The sequence below is a fragment of the Hypomesus transpacificus genome, chromosome 18, assembly GCF_021917145.1.
Source record: "Hypomesus transpacificus isolate Combined female chromosome 18, fHypTra1, whole genome shotgun sequence".
In the NCBI taxonomy this organism is placed as follows: Eukaryota; Metazoa; Chordata; class Actinopteri; order Osmeriformes; family Osmeridae; genus Hypomesus; species Hypomesus transpacificus.
In genome coordinates, this window is record NC_061077.1 from 8,697,589 (window position 1) to 8,723,003 (window position 25,415).

Genomic DNA, 25,415 nt, shown 5'->3' on the forward strand with positions numbered 1-25,415 from the left:
TCTCTTCACCATATTTGGAGGCAAACGAGTCAGTGGGAGACATGGCATCACTGAAATCTGTCACTTTCAACCCATAAATCATTCTAAACAGAGACAGCAAAATAAATAAAGTGCCAGGAGGTACAATGACAGCTCACAGAGTTTTAGTTCCACTGTCCAAGCAAACAAACATGGGTGCTGACTGTCGCCCAGAGACATTTCAAAGAGAGCGTGCAGCTTGATGAATTGGCTAATTCCTGAGGATGAAGGCACTGGGGCTCTGCTCGGAGGGTTGGTGGATGAGTGATGGAGGTTGATGACTGCTCTGCAAACAGGCTATCAGCACACAACCATTTTGACCTGCAGTCTGTGCACTTTCCAATCCACCCTTACCCCCTTCAACCACCCACACTGCTCCTTCTGGCCCATGGCTTTATGGCTGATGATGTCATTTCCTTAAGGGGGTGGGGGGCATTTATCAAATACGACGGGGTATACCTCCGGGATGGGTGTAGGGACTGGATTGGGTCCCACAGTAGGTGGGTGGGAAGTACATTTGAAAGGAGGATGGGGGACTGAAAAAAGGTCCTTCTCTCTCTCGTTCTCCTCTTTCAATCAAGATTAAATATCCCCATAATCAAATAGCTGGGAGAAAGGCCATGTGTGAGTGAGGAGAGAAGCTGAGTTTTGACATGAGGGGGCCCTGGGTTTTGTCATTTAGTCTAAACACGTCAGAGGGGTGTTTGTGTTAGCGGTCTGGAGGGGCGGGGGGGAGGGGGGCACCATCAATGTATCTCCCAGATAAATGCCCCAACCTGAGTCTCCCTGGGGGGCCACGCTGCCAGCCTACTCCCCAGAACCAGACACCAGACCAAGCTCAGCCCCCAGCCCCTAACACTTAGCCTTTCTCCAAATCCAGTTTAAACCCCAGATCTCAGCTCCACCACCCCATTCTATCCCTGCTCTTTCTGCAAGTGTAAGGTCAGATCCAGCCCAGCCAGATGTACAGCAGGCCAAACAGGGTTCCCACATGGATGCTTGCTCATTGAAACCCAGACTGACCCATGTTCCGACCAGAGATCCTGTTCCAAAAGGTAAAAAGTATAATGTGACAGGAGGACCGATCCAGACAGACAGACGGAGGGAGGAGGGAAAAAGCAACTCCCACTCTCCCTTTCTGGCCAGAGGGGAACTGAGATCAGGGAGGAACCATTACATGTCATAAAAATAATCTAGCATGTCTCGTTTTCTCCTATCGAAGAAGACAGTCGGCATGTTCCCTTCTGACACTCTCACTGTGTCAGAGCTAGAAGAAATGTTTTAAAATCCCACAAGACAAACAGACGCTTTTTTAAGATCTTTGACACTTGCACGCTTAAGCTAAGAGGCTATAGACTACAGGCTGTGTTTGATGGTGATGAGCTTTGGTGTTTATATCAGCAGAGCTGATGGGCATCCTGGTTGGAGATGAGCAGCGTTGGGTGGGTGTGAGATGAATCATTGAGTGTTAGCGAGCGATGAGACTTGGGTATGCCTTAAGATCTCACCACAGTTACTGAGCCACTAGAGGTCAGTATAGGAGCAGTACGGTACACAGGGTTCAGCGTGTGTGTCTGTGTGTATGTTCGTCTGGTGTCCAGCTGTTCAGATGTCCCTTACCTTTTGTCTGTGGAGCTGGACGCCTGGTTTAGCTCGCTGTTGGAAATGAAGTTCCGGATTTCCGAGAAGTAGGAATCCTCCTTCTCATCTAAAAGTGCATGATTGTCTGGCTCGGAGTTGGGGGAGGAGATGTTGGTTCCCAGATTGGAGAGGATCCCAGAGTGTTGACTCACTATTAATGTTAGCACACACACAAACACACACCCTTAGTTTCTGATAATCAATGTCAGGAAGGGGAAACACGATATAATGTTATCTAAATGGGTCTATATACATGATAGCTGTCACTCACAGTCGAGTGAAAATATGATCACACGTAACCATATGTGTCTGAGTGTGTGTGTACGCACCAGGAATGTTCTCGTGCTCGTGCTTCTTGAGATGGCGGTCCAGGTTGGTCTGCTGGCCAAAGCAACGGTTGCACAGGTGACACTTGAAGGGCTTCTCCTTGTTGTGGATGTTGCGCACGTGTCGCTGGAGGTTGGAGGAGATGCTGAAGGAGCGGTCACAGTACTTACACCTAGAAGAGCAGAGGGAGGAGAGGAAGAGAGGCAGGGGACGTGAGAGTTAAAGATTGTGTGACGCCAAAAAACATGAAAAGGACTGAGGGAAGAAGCAAGAATGAAGAATAGGGGATGAGGGAGATACTGAGGGATTTTGGAGAGAAGTACGGAATATAAAGTAGTGATGTACTGACAGAGACAGCAAAAGATATAGATCAATGTAGATAGAGAGATAGATCAACGAAAGAATGAGAGCGATGGACAAACAGAGCGAGAATTAAAGGTATAGAGGGGTCAAAATGAGTTCTCTGTTCTGGTCCACTGAGTAATTAGTCCTCCCACAGAGCCAGAATGCTTTAGTCTAAACACCGAGGGCACATTGCTGGTCCTCTACTGGGGCTCGTCTCACGACCACATTTGTCACCGTCTATCTGACACACACAGACCTCAGACTAGTTCTTTTAGGAGAGGAATGGTAGCCAACCCTGTTAAAAAACATGCAGCCATGTTGTCACCTCTTCTGCTTGTTTTCACTGGCCTGCGTGGTGGGAGAGAGGTGCGCTTTTTGTGTGTGTGTGTGTGTGTGTGTTTGTTTACATGTCTGTGCTCAAAATAGCTGAGACAGGAATTCCAGTGAAATAACCACACTGAGTCGGTACAATATATATACCTTACACTCTGCTCTGGACAGCATATTGATCAATGAATGTAACCCCTCTGCTGGAGGTGGATGTCACCATTGCCATCGTGTGGTTGGTATCTATAACTGCAGAACCCTGGGTTCCCTAGTCCAAAGAGCAGCTCAGGGAACTCAACAGTGTTCTGACTGTGGATCACTCACACTCTCACTCTGGGGGAAACTGACCGCAGGACTGCAACTCTGGTTGGCATAACAACCATGTAAACAAACATGTTTTGTTGGACGTGGTCCTCATCTGAGAGAACATTCGAGAATGCATGTTCACTGACACGCGGGAAGGTAGACATGTGAACCAGAGCAGAGAGGCAGATCTCTGGAGTGCTCTTGGAAACACAGGCCTTTAGTTCTTGATAATGGACAGAGGTGTTAGATATACTACAATCGGCTCATTTGGATATTTGCGTCTCAACGGCTGTTTCACTTTTTCCAGGGAGCGTTTGTCCCTTAGATGGATTAAATGTGGACAACCGTGCTGTTTTTCTTGCCATTCTTTCTCTCAATCCCAAAATAAGCATTTCACTGCTCTAACTGAACACACACACACACACATCCAGACTCATCCGCACAGCATCCATTTAACCTGCCTGTAAACAGACACTGGCCAGGTCTTGTCAGGGACCCCAGATCACAGACACTGCCTCTTTGTTGGGTGGACCCACAGGGCCTGCAAACCTAGTACATTGTGACCTTCACTAACCCTTAATTACTCCTCCAAATGTGCACACATACATACACGCAGACATACACACACATAAACACACATGAACTCAGACATCAAGCCCCTGCTGCAAGGCCACTATTCACAACTAATTGCTTTGGTGGGGAAAAATTGCTTGTCATCAAGAACTGGAATCAAGATGCAAGGGGTCTTTTCATGTTCTACCGTGCGTGTGTGTGTGTGTGATCTTGTGTGTGCGTGTTTGCATGCTCACTAAAGTCCAGACTTGGCACATCACACTTGATGGAGAATGGTCAAGTGCCAAAACAAATTTTCATCGCTCCCCCTTTTCTTTCTTTTTCCCTTTCTGCTTATTTGTATGTGTGTCCAAGGGGACATGAAATTACTTCATCATCTTAACAACACTTCTTTCTATTTCCCTCCAGCCGACTGTTACACATGGATCGTTACCGGCTGAATGGGGTTTTTGAGTGGTCAGGCTAAAGTGGGCCAATTTCAGAGCAGAAAGCAGCAGCTAGATAGCATCTAAGGGCAAGCAAATGGCCCTGCTACAATGAAGCATGAAGAGCCTGGCTAGGGGGCTCTCCTTCTCTCTAGTCCCTCCCTCTCTCTCTTTCTCTCACCCTTTCTGTCCGTGCCTTTCTTTGCCTAGTCTCTCCTTCTTCCCCTCGTCTATGCCTCCCTCTCCCCCACTCTCCTACTTCTTATTTGCCTGAAAAGTGGCAGAGATAATGATAATGTCTGCTATTTGTTAGGGTAAATTGTTTCTAAATGAGCTAATCAGTAGACTGTAAAGACTGGGCCAACTATACTGGCACTCAGTCCACAGAGACCTAGTATGTGTGTGTGTATTCACAAAGTTGGCACCCCACTCAGTCTGTGCCCTGAGGTCAACAGAGATATAATACCAAAAACAGTGCCTTTTGTTGAAGAACCTTACATAACAGGAATCTTTTTAAACATGTAATTACATTCCATTATTTATTCTCCTGTCACAAAGTACTAATCTGACTTTGCAGCATTTAATGGATAAAGTTGCAATTAATTGATGGTCAGAAAGAGTCAGTGTTATTATCTGGTATATAACACAATTGTATTTGTTGCAAGCTGCACAAGGCAAATGTGTTCCCCACTACTTTTAATAGCAGAGTAATGCACCTGCAATCTGTTATCTGACGGCTGCATATGTTTTCTGAGGCATAGGGAAGGTTCCACAGTATAACGATACTGCCTTCTAATAAAAAACATATCTTACCTTTTCCTAAAGCAGTTAAGACAGAGAGAAAGAGAAGGAGAAAGACAGAGGGCTAGTGAGGGAGACAGAGGCTGGGCAGGAGCCAAATCACTGATAATTAGCTGGTTCTATAAACAGAGCTTGAATCTCTCCAGGGCACCATTACAAGCCTACATTGTCCAGGACACCATCCCGCCAGCTCTACCAACCCTCTCCCACCATCCCAACATCTGGACAGACCGCATCAATCTTCCTTCTCTTTCTCACTCTCTTCCTCCCTCTCTCTTCTCAACTGCCAGACCCTCAAATCTGCACGTTTCCAGGATGCCTATATCACACACTGTGTGTTAAGAAAATCAGCACCCATGATTTGTAAGTGTGTCCGGTGTACAAAATCTTTATGTGTTAGAAGGAGTATGTGTGAGTAAGGACTGTGTGCCAGGCATGAGGAGTATATGTGTTTGTTTTGAGTTGTTCCAAATGAGCAGAGATAAATCATTTGGGCTGAGTGTGATGTCACCAAGGGATGTTTGTGTTGGATGCAAGGCACTAAGGCCCCTGTCAGAGAGGAGAGGAGGCAAGAAGAGGGAAGAGGGGGGGGGGGGGGGAAAGGAAAGGGAGGGAGAGGAGGGAACGGAAGGGGATAGGATGAAAGATGACTTACCTATAGGGTTGCTCCCCTGTGTGTGTTCGTAAGTGCCTGGTGAGGTTAGCTGACCTGGGGAAGATCTTCCCACAGTACCTAGGGTTATGATGGAGGAGTAAAGACAAAGAAAAGAGATTTGAGAGAACACCAAGAAAGTACTGTGTTTCAAATCTAGACTAGAACGTGAGCCTACTGTGTGGAGGGAACCACAGTCCAGGGTCTCACCTGCAGGTGTAGCGCTCCTTGCCCTTGCGGAGGATGGCGTCGGAGAGGGATGGGGGTGGCGAGCGGAAGTTAAAGAGCGGGTGGGCTGAGTGCTGCAGTGAGTTGGGCGGGGCATCCAGTTTTAGGGCTCCATAGCTTTCTAGCTTCTCGGTCATGTTCTCCATGGCTGACATCTGAGGAGGAGGAGGGTGAGGAGGAGGAGGAGTGGAGGAGCCAGGGGACAGGGTGTAGGATGGGGAGGACAAGCAGAAGCAGGAGGACGGTTAATGTTCAGAATTTTAAAAAGGAACTACCTCCATACTGGGGATTCGCTTGGTCAAGAGGATCTGTTTTCACTTGGACTCAATACCCGTTTTTTCAACATGAGAATTAATAAAAGAACAGGGTGCAGCCTGATACTGCAGGTGTGTGTGTGTGTGTTTAGGTTTGTGTGTTCTTTTAGGAAAGCGGAAATGAGTTAGAGAGAGAAAGAGAGAGATAGACAAAGAGAGAGAGCGCAAGAGAGAGAGAGAAGCAGCGAGAGAGAGAGAGAGAGAGAGAGAAGGAGCGAGAGACAAACACAGAGACACAGAGAGAGGGAGAGAGCAAAAGAACGGAAGTCAGGAGGAAGCAGTACATCAGAGGTCGAGCTTGTTGATTGTGCTGTTGGGAGTCACCTCCCTGACCTATCGCACGTTCACAGACACTCGAGGGCCCCACTGGGGACCAGCAGCCCAGGCCAGGGACACTTTGTTCCCAGCATCCCCCTTTCTCTGCTGAAGCCACTGCCGCTAGCCAGCGCTCAATAAACCATTCAAGAGCTCCAACGGGAACTATACAATATAGTTTAAGATACCCCTCATTGATAATACTTCCTCTCCTCAGTCCTCAGAACAAAGGCTTCGCTATGTGGGTGTTTTTTTTTGCCAAATACAGTTTACATCCTTCCTTGTTTTGGAATAGGAGCGGAGGCACAGAGACAGACATGGCGTCTCAAATTATTTATTCTCTGTCTGTGAAGGGGGTGTGGGGGGTTGGAAGGGTTGTGGTTCGATCTCGTAATCTGACAAAATAAGCTGCTGCATTGTCTTCCGATAACTGCAACGTTTGAAGGTCAGATGTTCTAGATACGTTTATGGAGGGTGGGTGGAGGGTGGGTGGGTGAGAGGGTGAGAGGAGGGTTGGGGGGGGCAGTCTTTTCTCATTGAAGAACGAGGTGTACGGCTTCTCTGGTTAACTCATGTACTGTATTTGTACGTCTGAGAGCTTCCCTGATCTCATTGTCTTTGTACCACCCAAACCTGGCTTGGACACTGGATTGCATTCCTTGATGTACGTAACGTGGTATGGATTATATGGCATATGTGTACCCACATACCAACATACTTTGTTTGTGTTTTTGTATATGGATGTATGTGTGTGTGCTTCTTATAGCTTGCTAACTTACAATTGATAGAGGACCTAGATTTCCAGGTCTGATAAAACAAGTTTTCCAACGAGAGCCCCCATTCTCCTGGACACAAACACAGGATGTCCTTGATGGACACGTTGCTATTATCTAGCCAGCCAGGGAGAAAAAAGCACTCCAGGGGAAGTTATTAGCTCCCTGTGTGCTTCAAGCCCAGCAGAAACAATGCCATACCTATGTTTAGCAGTGGCAAGTGGTTTGTGGGTAGCTTGATTCAAATTCAAAAGCGTATTCTTCTTATTAATACTATCATTGCTTGTTATCATGATTTGTGAAGGTGGGGGGTTTGGGGACAACTGAACAATGTGGCTTATTATCAAAAGCAAGCAGTAACAGACTTCATGTCTTATAGGCAAGGTGGAGGCGGTGAAATACGGAGGCGCCATTTAGTAAACAAAGGAATAAATTGCATAAAGCTCTTATGAATAACATCAACAATCTGGAATGATGGTGTAGCGCTGTATCAATTCCGCTATGGTCTCAATGGTGTGGGAGTGTGGGTTTTTTACATAATACATTTTATGGTAAAACATGGTTTTATTGTATCTGCAACTCTAGTGCCTCTGCCTGAGTATGATACTTCCAGACCAACTCCCATATCTATAGTTCTACAGTCATTAACAGCAAATATCAGTGTATTTATGAGTTTGGTATGTGTTTGTGTGTTTGTACCTGTGGGTGGAAGAGTAGAGGGGACGGCCTCAGGTATTTCTCTTTCAGAGCTCCTACTGGGTCTAGTAGCTTCCTCTTCTCCACCCTGCTGGACGGACAGCAAGGAAAAGGGTTACGTACCAAAGTCAAAGGCCAACAGTCACACTCAAGGTCAAACTACACTGTAGGAGTTCACAAAGCTGTTGTTCCTTTAGTGTACACACTAAGGTTGCACTCCAGTTGGGTAATGCGGTTCTCTGGGCAACTCGGGTCTGAAATACCTGTATATGGGGTCCATGAAGAAGGGTGAGGGCTTGGCGTAGTGCAGGGGGGGCTGCTGGGGCGGCTGGGCCAGGGATTGCTGGTGCAGGGTAGGCTGGAGCAAGGCCTGGGCGTGCTGGGACTGGTGGTGCAGGTGGCTGCCTAGGTGATCATCCTTGTTAAGACCCCCCTTGCCAGTATAGGCATTGTTCTTGCGGTTATGCTGCTCTGAGGAGACTCCGTTGTGGCTGGACCGACTACGGTTGCTGATGCTGAGGTCCAGTGGCTGCTCCTCCCCACCCGTAGGTGGGTTGGGCCCACTGCCGCTGCTTGGAGGAGCGGGCTTGGTAGGGGTGGGAGGGGTGGTCTTGGCCTCCTTGGACTTTGTGGTGAGGTCGAAGGGTGACTCCCCTGTAGGGGTGGCACCTGGCCCCTCACTGACTATCTTGTGCAGCTGCTCGCGGGGCGACTTGGGCTCGGACTTGAAAAACATGCTAGGGTTGAGAGTTCCTCGGTCTGTAGTGAAGGGGTAGAGGGAGTGGGGGAAGTTGGGCAGGAACTGGAAGGGGAACATGGAATGGTAGGGCAGAGGACCCATCTTCTTCTCTTGCAGGCCCATTAGGCCTGAACCAAAGTACTTCTCAGCGATGGAGGCGATGGCCTTGATGGAGTCAGTGGCTGCGTTTGCACCGGTGGGAGGTAGCGCTTGCTCGTCTGGTGGTGGGAAGAAGGAATGCTGGGAAGAGGCGGAGGAGAGGAAGGGGCGGTCGCAGGCCAGGTTGCCTGAGCTGGACACGGCTGAGATGGAACCACTGCTCATGTCGTCTGTACGGCCAGCCTCTTGTCCTGCCGTCGTGCCCGAAGACTTCCTCCTCTTGCCGCTTCGCTCACGCTCGCTCTCACCATCACTGTCCAGGTCGGAGCCTGACGCGGTGCCAGTGGTGGTGTCCAGGTCCGTGCCACTCGTGGTGTTAACGTCTTCTAGATCGCTGCCGTCTGAGAGGTCCGCCATCTTGTTCTTGGCTTTCGCCTCCCCATAGGAGGACAGGTCCAGCTTGGCCTCCTTGCTCTCTCCCTGACCTCCACCGAGGCCACCTCCTCCATTGCTACTGTTCATGGAGTTGACCAGGGACAGTGGAGGGATGTCTAAGGGGCTTCTGGGCAGCTTGCCGTCCTGGCTGCCTCCAAGGGGGCTCTTCAGGAGTGGGCTGGGGGGCAGTAATGGAGGCCGGGGGTACAGTGATGGAGGGAAGATGCCTGGGAAGCCATGTGAGAGGGAGGGGAAGCCAGGGTGGCCAGTGGAGAAGTGTAGCCCAGCGTGAGGGTGAGGTCGAGAGGGGAAGTAGTCGGCGAAGCCCAGGCCCGAGTGGTTGAGGCCCGGGAGATGGGGATGGTGGGACTTGGACTTGGCCATGATGGGGCTGGAACTCATGGGTATGCCCGTAGTAAACATGCCCCCCGGAGCACCATAATGGTTCTTGCCCTCACAGAACCGCCGGTGCTTGTTGAGGGAGGAGGTAGTGCTGAACATCTGGCCGCAGTCCTTGCACTTGATCTGTGTGCGACAGTCGGCATGCATGCGCTTGTGACGGCAGAGGTTGGAGAACTGTGTGTAGGACTTGTGGCACACCTCGCCTGGGGGAACAGGACACAGCCCACAAGGGCCTGGTTAAGCCCATTTAAACACTGTCACTAACTTTGGGTACCAAATCAACAAGTGACACAAAATGGAGATGTACAAAATTGATGACTTCATTGTGCTACCTGCAACAAACCTGACATTCAGAAACCTCAAGGAATAGTTTCAAGAGTCTAAAAAAGTTGCTTGGATAAAAATACAAAATAAACGTACTTTAAATAAACATTTGTACAGAAGGTAAAAAGTCTGCAAAGAAAAAAGAAAATAACTGGAAGCATCCTTTCAGTATTTGTCTATGCGGCTGAAGAGCAGATATCCATCCACAGAGAGACCCTTCATCTCATGCATCAGTATGTGATCTACTGCATCTATTGCAACTAGGGCTCTTAGCCATGAAGGCTCACTTACAGATGAAGGGTTTGACACTGCTGTGGATATGCTTGTGCTGCTTGAGGCCTGAGGAGGTGGCGAACGTCTTGCCACACTCAGGGCAGGTGTGGGCACGCGCCCCTACGTGTTGGGAGCGGATGTGGCGCTGCAGGTTGCTAGGGTCAGTGAACACCTGAGGAACGCAGGACGACCATTTTACATAGATGTATACAAACACTGCATATGCATATAAATGTGAATATCCTATCAAAACATGAAAGCTGAGGAGAGTAGCCAACTACACACGAAGCACCAAAATGAACATATCTCTCTGGCTTCAAGTTGCTAACGGTCGTTTTTGCTCCCAAACTGAACAACATTACGAAGATACAAATGAGGCCTGTGTGTTGTGTGGACAACTTACGTGGTGTGTGTGCTGTACCTTATCACAGTTTTCACACTCAAAGCGCTTGCCGCTGTCGTGGGACATCTGGTGGCGAATGAGGTTGGACTTCCAGTTGAAGGCCTTGGGACACTGGTCACACTTGTACTCTCTCTCCTCTGTGTGTACGATCATGTGCTGGCCCAGACTGGGAGGGACGAGTGGCAAAACAGACATCAGTCACCAGGGCAACAACAGATAGATCATCAAGATGATGGTAATACAATTCATTGTATAAAAACCAATTGTAGGGTTGCAGAAAGGAATTCCCCCCAAAATGGATGTGAGGGCATTGGTGGTGGTACAGTACCTGTACTCATTGGGGAAGATCTTCTCGCAGTCTTTGCACTCGTGGATGGCCTCATCGCTATCCTCACGCTCCTGCTTGAAGTCTTCACTGAGCGTGTCGAAGATGGAGCCAGCGCTGGAGCACGAGTACTTCTGGTGCCGCCGCAGCTCCAGGGCCGAGGTGAACAACTCGTCACAGTCCTCGCAGCGGTACATCTGCTCGTCTGCACACACACACGCACACGCGCACACACGCAAGAAACGACAGCAAACATTAACAAGCAGCCAGAGAACTTATGTGTACACCCAAGACCAACACTGTTCATTCACAGCTTTATTTCTTCGATATTTGCGCTTCATTTTTTACAGCATTGGTGTGTTCATTCAAATGGGAGTATTTATATATTGTAAAATCAATCCACAGATTGACCTTGTCCTAAGTTGACTAAGTTAATTGTGCTGGTGTTAAACAGTTCTAACAACACTATTACAATTGGCATTCGCTTTAAACAGAAATCAATTTGCAGTAAAATATAGTACTGACTGCATTAACATAGCTAATTGGTTGCTAGGCTTGTGAGATGCAGAGTGGAGATAGTAGAAGTGCACACAAGGGAATAAACATGTCCGGCTCTTCATTTCCCACGTTGATAACCTTTGCAATTGTTGTCATGACTCAGGTCAAATGAATTTAACAGAGACCGGATGTTCGGTTCCTAAATCGGATGCCAAATTCAACATCTTAGGGAAAGCTCGATGGAGTGTAGGTAGGTGTGTGTGTGTTTTTCAAACCCAATGGGGCACAAAGAGAAGGGAGCATTGGGCAGTGGCGCCCACCCCACAGTGATTTACACACCTACCCCCTCTGGCCACTGTACCATGACCCAAGTGGGCATCGTATTGACTCGCCCCCAATGGCCTCCAACACAATCAATCATTTGAGTCTTTGCTACAAGAGTTTATCCAATATGACTTACAGTTCACGGCTCACATGGTCTCTACTGTACATAACCATTTTTGACTGAAACATTTCTGACTCACTATAGAGAAGGGTATAAGAGTACTATAGCAACAGTAATGTGTCTAAACAGGGGATCTGAACAAATGACCATCTGTTGTCCATTGCTTCTAACTGAACTTAAAGGCTCTATGATGACTGCAGCTGCCACCATTTGCACATATTTCATAGAGACTAAGAGCTGGTTTTGTTCCACTCCTGCATTAAAACCACCTCGGTGCCCAGATAATTTCATGCATCACCTTTGAAGGCGGCAACGTTTCAATGAAAAGGCTTGTAAAGGGCTGATTGAGGCTTTATTACATGTTTTATGACATGTATGTTTTGTCAAATGTTATTATTTAAATAAAGGAATGAATTGTGTGTTCCTAAAACACTGAGACACAGAATGTTGTATGCTGAACTGTTTTACGTAGGGGTACCCTTTAGAGAAGACTTCAGAGTATATGCGAACCAGAATGTGGACCAAAGGCCAGCTAGATGGCAGTTATAGGCTGTATCCAGGTAAAGGGTGCCAACTCCAAGGTTCAGAAGAACAATTTGGCACACTTATCTATGTGTTCCATCAGTAACACTCAGGACTAAGGGAGGAATGTGTGTGTGAGTGTGTGTGGATATGTCTGGACGTGTGTGTGTGTGTTTGTGTGTGTGTGTAGGGGGGTGCTCATAAATGGGAGACTAATAGCTCTCTGGGAGAAGAAGGGGAACACAATTATGTGCAGTTTAGCGGCTAATCTGGGAGCATGGGTGAGGTCTCAGGGGACTCCTCAAGCCCCACTCCAAATTCCTGCTTCGATCAGCCAGACGAAGAGGAGCGCTACACCACCAGGCTCTCACCCGCTCGCTCAAACTCTCCTACAGTCTTTCAGACAAACTCACACACTGATTCATTCTTAGGTTCGAGTCCTCCTTTTCTATTTTTTATACTCTTGCAACATGTCACTATTTCTTTTTTTGCTATTTTAAATGGTCTCTCTTTGTTCTTCTTCCACCCTCCTTCAGTATTTTGGCAAAGAGATCTTAGGAAAGCTATCTTTCTGAGAAAACATTTTGGCTTGTGAAACCCTTGTTCTGTCTCTGCCGTTTTTATAGTCCATGACAATTCAAAGTAATCAAGGGATGTTTTTCTCCTTTTCAGAATCCCAAAACACAAGAAAACAATGTTACCTGACAACTCCACTTCATAACAATGAGACCAATATGTTGTGAATCAACTGGGTCCTTTTTTGGTTAAGTAACATTCCAAACCTTGATCACAATTGAATCCCTGGATCAGAATTGACTTCTGCGATAGTATTTTCTTTACTCTATAACAACAATTCTACAGTATTCACCAAAGAGAAGAAAGGGAACTTAAAAACGTTAGACATGCGCTTTCCTGGATCATCTTAAAATTCATCAATCCAGTTTGCTAAAGTGATGATGCATTGTTCGATTGTTTGGCGAAACAGCAATTAAACACCAAAGGTGGATCATTCATGCCAAATTCGAACTATTTTGATATTACATCCAATAGTATGTTAAGGACATTTTAGGCTTATTTATTCAAATAGACCATTGAAATCGGTCTATAACTTCCGCGAATTATCATCATAATATGATGCAAAAAAGATATGTTTGTATTCATGTGTAGGCTATAGGCTATATTGTGGGCAATCAACAGCAAGAATAAGAGGTTTAAATGTTATTATGGTCATGAAATTTCGTTAGGCTCAATACATCTGCATGTAGATTACCATTGCTAGAACATTTTTAATTGTAAAAAAAAAAAAGATACCCCCCCAAAAAAAGGAAAAAAAATAAGAAAAAAGCTTTGATCCATATAAGTCTAAAGGTGTGAGGATGATGATACTTTTGCACTTTCGCCTGCGGACTTCACTGGCCAACAACACATGATGCTGGTTAGAGTTTGTTTAAAATATGCGCTAATGATGCGCATTCATCTTACCTTCTAGATTCGGTGCCATCGATCCCTCGGGGAAAATTCCGTCCTTCATATAAACCAGAAGCTCCTCCCCGACTTCAATATCCCTAATAGCTTTATAATAAATCTGCAAAAAAGAGAGAAGACAGAAAAGCAGTTAGGGTGCACTCTTCCGACCCCAATGGTTAGTTATTTTATTTATAGCCCATAGGTTTCAAGTCGGATCCAAGACATTACTTGCATTAGGCCTACTTTCTGCGATTTTGTTTATTCAAGTTATTGATAACTGCCAATAGCCTACCATATTTGTCCTCCTTCAAATGTTCATATGAAACAGCAATTTAAGCTATTGCTATGCCACAGAAATTGATATGGTGAATAGTTTATCGTTAACAATAGATAACCAACACCACATTCTCATTCTTAACCCGATTTAGGCCTACTACCAATCTAAAGATTTAAGCCTCGCCTGTAATTCACGTGGGCTATAGGTTAGGCTACTGTGAAAACGTTTTCATATTTATCAGTGTTTTTTTGTCCCCTCTCGCTGAACTGGTAAAACGTGAATTCTACCAACGAATGTATTTCTGGAGATCGTAATGATTTTAGTTAAATAGCTCTACTATACAAAGAGAAAATGTAAATTACCTCTCTTCAAACTACAACATTCAAAGCCGTTGTTGTCAGGCAGCCTATAAACTAGACTACATATTGAATCCATCTGTAGGTTACAAGTAACTCTTAGACAAAGCATAAACCTTCACATCGATTTTTTTTAAATCTGATGCAAATCGGCCTAAAGACTGTGAGACCAGGTGCAATCCTAAAGTTGATGAAAAGCAGACAGAGAAACAAAGTAGCCTATTTCAGTGTAGTTTGTTAAATGCAGAACACGGTTAGCCAAATAAACCATTTGGATGATTGTTCTAGCCTACATGAAAATCCAAATCCAGAGGGTTACAAAAATGTCGATGCTGATAAGATTATTATTACATGTCTATATAAAGGGAGATTATTGATAAATGATCACTTCAGTTGTAAAACCTTTTATGATTATGATTCATATGTGACTCAAACTGTTCGTTATTTATTATAAAATAGCATTAAACTGAAGAGCAAATTCAATATGCCAAATTTGTGAGAAAAAAAAACACACAAAACACAATCGATTGATGTATTAAATGAATTTGAATGGAACTTCTAACCACGCAACTTGGATCCTGGATGTGTCTTTTGGGGACACATGGGGGCGCTCACTACTAAATCAGTTACAGTGGCACGCACACACGCACACACACGCAGACAGTCAGACAAACAGACAGACAGAGGGCAGACATATAGACAGAAAGGACCGATAACTCCAATTGAAAAACTCGTACAGACTTAGCGGGTTTTCCGGACTCATCCGAAAACAAGATAATTATTATTTGGCTGTTAATATAACATTATTTTATTTTTGTTATTATTATAAAATGTGTTGTTATTGTTGTTGTTGTATTACAAGCCATGCATATATTTAATATGTTATCTGACCTTTCTGTTTTCCGTGAGTTGAAATAGTTGAGAAAGTTGCGCGGCGGATCTTAAAGCGTCCAATTGCAATAGAAGTTCTGTCCCGGTGGAGTTGGCAACACAACCCATAGTATCAGAGAGAAACCGGGGTCTGGGGCGGCAGGGCCGGGGAAAGAGTCGAGGTCGCCGGGTAGGCAGGCAGGCAGTGAGCGGAGTGTCCTCTCTAGCTGGAGCCGATGCTTCCACTCTCTAGTCAGTCTGAGCGCGTCTTTGATGATGAGGTGAGCTCTCATTAGTGATTCTCTATTGCCCCTCGGAGCGCCCGGAGTTAACCGACGGCCACTCCTCCCCTTCTTATCTCAAACGAAAGGATTGACTGATCTGCCGCGGAGACCCCTCCCCGCATCCCCGTCCCAGCTCTGGTCACTAGATTAATCTATTATTGATGGAAATAATGTATCTACAGTGGTCAAATACTTAAATAATACACACACACAGCCGACACACACAAACACGCGATACCCTAAAAGGTGGGTCGCGCGCCGTTTAGAACGTTTTTTCTAAGGTTTTCCGAACAAATAGTAAGTAATGTGTTTTAGTTAATATTTTTTTTACACGTGTGTTTACTTGTTATCTTTCACCAGATGCATTTCACAGTTTGTGCAAGTGCTTACATATATTTGTGGGAGTAACGTAAACAATTACATGAAACATTTGGATACACTCAGAATAATTTGCATCAAATTTAGTACTTCGTTATTATTAGTACAATTTTTGCAGAATTATATAAATTAGGTTATCTTACAGAACGTTCCGACTTGCCTGTATTCTACACTTTTGTCCTATGCTGTTTTTATATTAAATGGTTAGTAATTCGGCCACCAGTGATTATGCTTTTGAGTGCCGTGTCCTGAACAGCCAAATTGTTATTTAACGCACACAATTAATAGGCATATCTTCATGCATCTTCGTGCATGTGAACGTTATTTCTTTTCAAATTCATCGCCTCCTGTAGCCTATATTGTTTTTTAATACTATATCTATCTACTATATCCACAATTTTGGATGAAATTATTAAAACAATAAATTATGAGTGTTGCATTAAATATTTGGATAGTGCATAAAAATACATTTATTGTCAGGAAATGTTGGATAAAATCGAAAACACACTTGGATGTTTTTACATTAAATAAGCTGTCAGATAGGCTAGCTTTAAAAAGGATCAACATCATAAAAAGACATTACACTAAACAAGCATACAAACAAATTAATATAACATTGAAACCCTAAAAACATTTGCCACATAAAATTGAGCAATAATGCAATCAAGACAGTTTCCTTTTCAAAACCATTATTAGTGCTGTTCTCCCTATGGGCTATGCAGCTGGGCCTCATCCTGGGCTGTCTCTTTGAAGCTGTCTGTGTGAAGTATTGTGATATGAACAGTCTAACTCTACAGTAAGGGTCTGACAGCACTCAGACATGTCTTGACCTCTTCCTGTCTGTTTTGAGTGTCCGGGGGACAGATGTGTCATCCATCAATGCCAGCTAAGGCCCAGTATAATCTCCCTCTGTCTCTCTCTGTCTCTCTCTGTCTCTGTCCGTCTCTCTCTGTCTCTCTCTGTCTCTCTCCGTCTCTCTCCGTCTCTCTCCCCCCCTCTCTCTCTCTCTCTCTCTCTCTCTCTCTCTCTCTCTCTCTCTCTCTCTCTCTCTCTCTCTCTGTCTCTCTCTCTCTCTCTCTCTCTCTCTCTCTCTCTCTCTCTCTCTCTCTCTCTCTCTCTCTCTGACACACACACAAACACACACCCACACACTTTGTATCCCAACAGTGTGTGATCAATCTGGAAAATGAGATCAAACAATATTGGGGGGCCTGTCCACTCAAGATACAAAAGACAAAGACCGTGTGACAAGGGAGTACATGGTGAAGCCAGTCTTAGCTGAGAGACGGACCATTTTAGCCCCCTCTCCTATTGAGACACAACACTGCTCTGTGTCAAAGGACAAGCCTTTAGCTGTGGGTAACCACGTTGCCTGTCATTTGATGTGATCTTGTCTTCATGGATTTGGAAAACCATGTTAAGATGCTAACGAACAAGCTCCCACAAACTGTTGTTCAAATGTTGATGTTCATTCACACACCCCTCAGGTTAGGAGCTTTCATATTGATTTAGAATTCATTTTGAAATGATGGTCGGTTTGGATGAAGGCTAAAGTTAAAGTAAATGTTTACCATTGTTAGTCTGTGTCCATACGTAAATGTGTGTGTCTCCATATGTGTGTGAGAGATAGTGAGTGTGTTTTCTCTCGCCGGTGAGCAGAAGGAGCTGGCAGGGACTCATTGTGTACTTGTGTTGTTATGACAAACGGCTTAAGAGCATCTTGAGAAATGAGGGATGGTGGGTTCAGAGGTTAATGGTCTGTCTGAATGCACAAGTGTAGATGAAGCCCCATGCTCTCTCACATTCGCACACACACCTCACCTACTCACATTTATTATTTTCTATAAAACAGGTCCAACCGGTCACACAAGATGTGAGTTGTTTTACACCAAGGTCAGTTTCAGACAACCATCAAATAATTTGTCATGAAAGACTGAACAAATTGGTCTAAAGGTGAATATAGTTCTAATACTATAATTAGTTGGTCCAATAATCTTTTGATTGAATTGTTCAGGATTATCCATGTATTTCCTTATTCCTGAAAACATTAATGACGAACGAGTAAATAAATGATTTCCTTATGTTTTAAAAGGTTACTGCTTGTATTAGAATGTTCCTGCTGCACACACATTTCCATAAACTCATGCATTGTGCATGCACAAAAAATAAAATACCCGTCAGAGTAAAAAGTTGAATAAATTATGCATTTTAGCATCGTGTGCTTGTGTGTGTGAGGTTTCTAAATAAATGATGGGGTCTTGCCTGTGAGTCACCACACCAAACAAACGGGTCAGAAACAAAAGCAAAGTCATCCACTAAAGGACCAAACAAAAACAACAAAAGCCTGCATCTAAAAGCAAGCGAGCACTTGGAGTGAGCACTGGGGCCAGCCTGCACATTTTAGTCGTGATCCGTTGATGTCTTTGACACTGTGTTGCAGTGGCAGGGGGCATTGATGTGAAAATCTTAAAAGGATTAGGGCCGGTGTTGTGAGTCAATTGGTGGTTGTCATTCTGGGAGGCCCAGGCTTGGTCCTCCCTGTCCCCCTTGTCTACGGCTCGGGCTTCACTGTCTACTGGCTCAAGTGTCAGTGGCGGATGCCTGAATGGACACACCAGCAGAGGCTGCCTGAGATCTTGCTCGAAGACAGGTGGCAGACAGGGACATTGGACCGGCTGGAAGAGGCCAGAGGACAGGCCAGAGGACAGGACAAGGGAGAGGCTGGGGGCACCGGCTAGTCTTCATGACAGGTAACAGGATGGGAAATGGAGGTAGCCAATGGGGCGGCCGGAGAGAGGAAGGACAGGGAGAGGGGAGGAGAACAGACTTCTCTGACACTATTAACCTAGGCAATAATGAGGCTGAACAAAAACTGAGCACAGTGAGAGAACATGTCCTGCTTCCAGAGAACGGCTGGAGTGATTATATGACTAAGGAGTGTCAATCTATTATTTTACCTCTTGACGTGAGTCACTTCCTCACACTGAGTTGAATAATCCCGGCCTTGGACACACAATGGGGCCATTCTTAACTCATCAATGCACATACACACTCTTTCACAATGACACACACACATGCACACATAAAGCGGGACTCACACACGAACAATAGCAGGCACTTCACTCAAGTCTCCCTGACAATGCCATGTGCTCCCTGCCTTATCTGTCCTCGGGCTCTGCCCACACAATGAGACCTGACAGCTGATTGGAGGAGGGGGACGCCACTCACCTGGTCTCCACTGAGGTGACAGACAGCCAAGTTCTGCTCGTCAAAGGAGGGGGCGGTGCGGACGTACTTGAGCCAGCTGCCACTGGCTGCGTCTGAGCCTGGGTCCACACAAAACTTGACATTGCCCATGTCATCCACCACCTGTTGGATTGAATGAGGAATGCATTCAATATTTGACTTAAATAACTTAAAAATAGAGTATTGTAAAACATTCTCCCAAAACATTGAGCACTTTGACAAGACAACACATAAAAGGCACCGTCTATAATTTAAGTGCCTCTTCATTCACAGTACAATACTTCACCAAAAAACAGCAACAATTTCCAATAGTTCACAACAACTACTAAAACACTACTACTAAAACAGTATGTGTCCGTGTACCTTTGTTAAAGTGAGAGTAAGTGCATAACATGATTAGGTAATGGGTCCATTTATGTGTTGTGTGTCATACATGTATTCAGCCATAGTAGAACCGTTTGCATGTGTGTATGTGTGTCCCTGTCAGTCAGTAGATCGTGAAGGGCCTCCTCAACTTGTTGCCCCTGCTAGCAGCCAGAGGAAATGGGAAAAGGAGTGGAAGGTCGAGAAACTGCATCTTCTTTCACTTGTCTAAAGACTTTCTCTGGCACATATTGATCACCCTTGGTAACCTCTGCCTGCTTTGGGAGCAAGAGAGTAGGTTTCAAGTTTCCTGTCTGAGAAATAATGAAGGGGAGACGGAAGAGATGGAGGAGGAGAGGGGAAGAGAGGTTTATTGTGGGGAAGAAAGCAGGGGACTGACTGGAGGAGTCCACCACTGCCAGTGCTTTATCTACTGTTGGAGAAAAATGGACCTTGCTCATATTCAAATGTAAACCACAAATACTTCAAAATGAGAGCGGTATGACGGTGGTGGTAAATGCCAAGCTGAGAAAAGGACAGTAAAGAAACATAGGTTTGGTCACGTGAGTGGACTTAGTCTGGTATTAAGGGCCAGAATGTAAAGACCAAGGTAGTTGTTGTCTGCTAATCTTCGCTTTGGGTTTTTTTTCAGAGAGTGAGGGGGGTGGGATGACGGGATGAATTAGACCTGAAATCTTACAGCGCTGCTTTTCTACAAAGCTCTGCAGAGCTCTCTTCTCTCCTGCTGCTGGAAGTGATACCAGGTCCTCTGGATCCTCTGGGGGTCCCAGGCGGAGCTGCAGCTCTAATTACAGGTCCTAATCAGCCTGCGCTGGCCTCACCTTTGACCTCCAGCCTGGCTCCCTTGCTCCTAATCACAATCAAATGTCTGTGGAGGACTTGGTGGTGTGGCAAGAGGGGAACCAAAGAAACTGCTGTGATGATATCCAGTGTGAAAGATTCAATGACCGGGGGAAAACTACGATTAAAACTACTATTATCAATAATAATATAATATACAAAAGTTTGACCAAAATGTTTTATGAATGTGAGCTCTGTTCAGTAAACCCTTTCATCCTTGTGAGTTGTGGTACTAATTCCATTGTAACTTATATATAATGGAGTAAATCAGTACAAATATAGTTTCCATTGAATACTTTCCTTTTAGGGCATAGCATCTATCCTTGAAATGGTGTACCATGAACATATCATAACTCATCATGTACGAGAAGATCCTGCTGTCTCCTTATGATCTTATCTGGCCCACATGATGACCTATGACCTTGGAAAGATAGGTGCCAATCTTAACTGAAAACTGCCAATATCATAAAGAATCTAAAGTAAAAAAATAAAATAAAATACACTTTTTATAAAGTTTGACAACTTACATTTTTTATGAAATGGTTTTCAGGAGCCTGTGCGTTGTGAAGTGTGAATCATTGAATGGTAGTTTTTTTTGGTCATGAGCAGGCGCGTGCAGAAGGTGTGTTGTCGTGAGGGGAGGTGTGGGTGCCATGTTTGGTGAGCAAATATGGAACTGGAGGTCTGGTTGGAGGTGTGAAGGCCGGTTGCACGTGTTCCTGTAAATCTGGTGGCTGAGCTAAGCTAGCGTAAGCTCACTCCGATCTGCAGCTGGGCTTCACACTAGCTTTCTATTCACCCTGTGAGTTGAGAGAAAGTGTTAGGTTAGCCCCCCTCCTGCCTTGTGCCTGTTCTAAAATAGCAAAGCCTGCACGCGCAGGATAGAATATAATGAGAGAAAACCTTTTTTCGTAGCCAATCTGGTTTAACATCTAGAAGAACCTGTGGCTACTTTTCTTGTTCACACAGCGGCATGATTGTGAGAGTGGAGACGGAGATGTTTGCTAATGATGCACCTCTTCTTCATCACCTCTCTGGAAATACGGCTTGAGATTTGGATTTGAAATGTTATGTTATGCATTTGGGCGGAAAAACTGGATGAGGTGGAGATCAATGTACTTGTCTCATCCTTGGAGCTTACTGAAGTTTACGGAGAGAACGATGACTTTCTATTCATCTGCAGTAGATAAACATAGTAAAACAGTCAGCTGAACAAGAGCTACTGCTTCCACCACGGTTTATGTGTTAAGCAGTCCAAAATGATGTAGTCCAGGCCTTTATTTTATGTGTGAAAACAGTCACTGAAAACTAACCAGGCATAGAGGCAAAATTATCCTCCCTCTCCCCTCTTTAGAAAAAAAAGCCAATCTCTTGTGCAGGTTGGAGTCAGAGTGCACTTGTCCCAGCGTCTGTAGGGAGCTCAAACAGGTATTGTACATGTTTTATGACCAGATGGAGAACAGCTTCGTCTGAGGGGGAGGGGAGGGGCAGGGAGGCTGTGGGATTGCAGTGCTGCTTCTGACTGGCCTTTAAAGCAAACACAAACACACACGTGCGCACACATACACACACACCTTGAGAGGTAGCTGAGGATCTGCTTTGGGGCCTAATGAGCTGCAGGCCTGTGTCAGGGGGCCTGCGAACACTCCATGTCCAGGTGGAGCCCTGATTTATAAGGCCTGAAATGAGGTGCAGCGCAGAGAAGAAAAACCAGAAAAACCCTGCGGCTGATTGTTTATTTATTTACCTTCTACACTCTCCCTCTCTCCACCTTTCACGGCACAGGAGGGACACTTCGCCGGGAAAGCAGTTGCTCGCGCTGGAGTCATAAAGATATACCAACATAGGCACTGCCACAGCCTTGCTGAGGTTTGACCTCTTTCTGTCCCTCTTGCTCCCAGTCTTTCTCCCATCTAATCGTAACATCTCTCCCTCTTTCTCTCCCTTCCTATCTCTCTCCAAGCTAACCTCTCTCTCCCTTTCTCTCTTCTATCTAACCACAACCACAAACATATTGTTTCTCAGACTGATTTATGGTCTGAATGCCAGGGAACTCTCTGAAGTCTTAATAGGTTAGGGAGGGCCCTTTACATGGTAGAGACCAATGAAAGTGATCAGGTGTGTGTGGAGAAGGTTTGTCGGAGTAAGCAAACACAATAGCTACCACAGTCAAACCACTTTATCTCTCTCAGTTCCTAACCAAAACCCTGTTAGCATCTAACAGCCTACAATGTATAACCTGATAACCCATCTATGAAACTGATGAATTAACAGCTAACCAAAACCATGCCGTATACAAGAAATCTGAGAGTTGTAGAGGAGTTGGGGGTGAGAATGAACGGTGAAGTGTGAACTGTGAGGTTTCGATACATAAGATGTGTGTGTGAGAGAGAGACCTGGGGGTCCCCCAGGATTTGGTGACTGATCCCTACTCTAATCAAGGCCAGCAGGGGGAAGGAGAACAGAGAACCCAGACTTTTCCTTCAGGGCAGACAGGGCCCTTCCCAATCTCCCAGAGTGTGATCCTAGGAGGGTATGTTGAGAGGGGCTCTTGTGTGATAGCTCGGCTACATGATTCCATAGTCTATCCTCACACGGACACATGGACAGTGTTAACACGTCAACTTTTTGCTCCATTAACTATCCCACCAAACCAATGAGGATGGTTTTATCAATGAAACCATAAAACCATTACTATCGTAAACACTACCACTTTAAAAAGGTCAAGCATTGTGCGGAGAGATGTAGCGAAACATAGCCGCTGTCATACCTCACTGAGCTAGCTACTCAGTGTCAACCCTGTCCAAGTGGACAGGAAGCAGGGCACTCTCAACAGGAAGCACAGATAAGAGCGCAACGGGCATAAGACTCCTTAGAACACAAAGGGGAACTCTTGACAGCTAGGAACGGTAATGGATGTCTAGGTCGGCCTTTCTGGCCATCACTATTTCAGTCCTAGCTTGACGGATGTGTCGAGCAAAGCTGAATTACCAGTGAAATGTCAGCTGGGAGGTGTTGCCATGGGTGGCAAGTTGAATATAAGATTTTTTTTTCTTCTAATGTTGGTGTGAAAAGGACTACATCTAAGTATGTGAGGGTGTCTGGGAGTATCTGACGATGCTTTTATCCATTGTGGTTACCAGGGTAAGGCATGCATGAGTTTGCATGAGCATGGCAACAAAGGACAGGTGTACTCATTTATCTGTATGCATGTGTATAACGTGGATGTGCATGCACTTAAAACGTGTCTGTGTGTGACTGTGTGTGTGTGTGTGTCTTTGTCCGTCTGACCGTTCTGCCCTGTTAAAGGGAGGCCTGCGGTGGTCTCCAAACCTAAAACACATTGTGGAGGGAGATTGGATGAGATTCGCTGGTTGGGGTTGGAGTGGGGGTGTGAAGGGGGGCAGGAGGTTACAAGGAGGTGGGGGGGTCAAGAGGTTGCACAAAGACACAAGCAAAACCGTAACAGGACACCTCCAAAATGGAGATATGGGGGGATGTGTGTGTGTGTGAGTGTGTGCATGCAAACGCACAACAAGCAGGCCTCTCAGATGCAAGTATATATGCTGAGTGAGATGTGGGCGTCAAGACACAGATGGCCAGAAAACAAAATGTCTTAGAAAGGACAAACATAGACAAAAATATGCCGTGTGTTTCTGTTTCTCCTGACTTGACTCCCCAGCCCTGTGGGTCTGCATGGGACTACCAGTAGGTGGACCCTTCATTTTCAGAGACCTGTTGAAAGATTTCCTTGTAAAGAGTGTTCATGGTAGGGGAAAACAGGAAAGCTTGGCTGACACATCTAGGGGTGGGGGGGAGGGAGGGGAGCTGCGCGGCAACAATGGTGTTGTGGCAGTTAATGCTCCCCTGCTCTCTCTGGTTTATGTATTCATATCCTGGGGAAGTGGCCCAACAAACGAGGGGCTCTTGCTGCAGCCCAGGAGGAGAGGCGGGGAGGAGAGGGGGGAGGAGGGGGGGGGGGGGGTGTTCGGATGATAAACCACCCCTCACTCTATCTTTCTCTGTATCTCTCTCTCTCTCTCTTGTTCTCTTTCTCGTTCTCTGTTTCTCTTTCTCTCTCTTTCTCTTTGCCTTTTCTCTCATTTATTGTTGTTCTGCTGTGGGATGATTCACAATAAAGACCTCTCCCTACTTTGTCAGTGAACTGTGTGTGTACATATTTAAATATCAGTGGTTTCCATTGTTTCTGTCTATCAATATTGTTTTTGGTGTGTGTGTGTGTTTCAGAGAGAAAGAGTGTGTGTGTCTTCTAAAAGCAGCTAGGGGGCAGCCTAGCATGAGAGCTTTCTGGGTGGAGAAGTGGGGTCAAGCACTGGTGGAAATTAGACTTCCTTCTCCAAGCACACACACACACACACAGACACACACACGCACACACACACTCACACACACACACACACACACAGCTAAGAAACATATACAATAGGCTCAGACAGAAAAGCGAGGCTGCTGACACACACAAATACACTCAGGTCTGGACTGATGGCTGGCTCTGAGGCACACATGTGCCCATTCATTCTCCTTTATCTGGTGCAGAGGGCAACCTGGAGTTCTCACACAGGATTTCCTGCAGGCTTCATTATGCGAGGTACAGGTCATTACTCTCTCCCTACAGACACACACACAGACAGACACACACACAGACAGACACACACACACACACGCAGATATGTAGACAGGAACAATTCTAATTGGTAAAAAAGAAAAAGAAAAAAGATTGTGAGAGATTGAGTGGCCGTGAGGTGGATGCAGGCCTGGTCATTTAAGGTGTTGGGAATTAAGTTTCGAGACGACAACGTGAAATAAGTGAGTGTGTGTGAGTGCGTGTGTCTGTTCTGGAGGGGTTCTGTTTCCGTCCCCTCACACACACACTCAGGTCTGCCTAATAAAGCGTCTGACAGAGTGCAGAACCCCCAAACTCACTGGCCCAAAATGGGTGTGCGTGTGCATGTGTTTATGTGCATGTATGTGTGCGTGTGTGTCTGATGGATGGATGGAGGCCAGTTGAGATGGCTTGACCCCGCCCCATCGCTCAACAGTGTCTGTGAGTGTGTGTGTGTGTGTGTGTGTGCGGAGGTGGACAGAC

At 45.7% G+C, this 25,415-nt stretch overlaps 1 protein-coding gene across 9 annotated transcripts in view; it reads right to left on the reverse strand.

The window, feature by feature from the left end:
* The window catches only part of prdm16 (PR domain containing 16), a 159,491-nt gene that overhangs the window by 5,507 nt on the left and 128,569 nt on the right, over nt 1–25,415 (reverse strand). For 3 of the 9 annotated variants that reach the window (XM_047039874.1, XM_047039872.1, XM_047039879.1), the window contains exons 4-14: nt 19,067–19,207; nt 13,689–13,791; nt 10,745–10,946; nt 10,417–10,582; nt 10,032–10,185; nt 8,005–9,649; nt 7,745–7,832; nt 5,626–5,798; nt 5,419–5,496; nt 1,989–2,158; nt 1,639–1,810 (exon numbers count right to left, since the gene is read on the reverse strand). In XM_047039874.1, the coding sequence (XP_046895830.1) occupies nt 1,639–1,810; nt 1,989–2,158; nt 5,419–5,496; nt 5,626–5,798; nt 7,745–7,832; nt 8,005–9,649; nt 10,032–10,185; nt 10,417–10,582; nt 10,745–10,946; nt 13,689–13,791; nt 19,067–19,207 (3,092 nt within the window). Of the gene's footprint in view, nt 1–1,638; nt 1,811–1,988; nt 2,159–5,418; nt 5,497–5,625; nt 5,799–7,744; nt 7,833–8,004; nt 9,650–10,031; nt 10,186–10,416; nt 10,583–10,744; nt 10,947–13,688; nt 13,792–15,197; nt 15,545–19,066; nt 19,208–25,415 lie in introns of those variants that run through there. The other 6 variants (XM_047039878.1, XM_047039877.1, XM_047039875.1 and 3 more) reach the window with 6 other exon arrangements.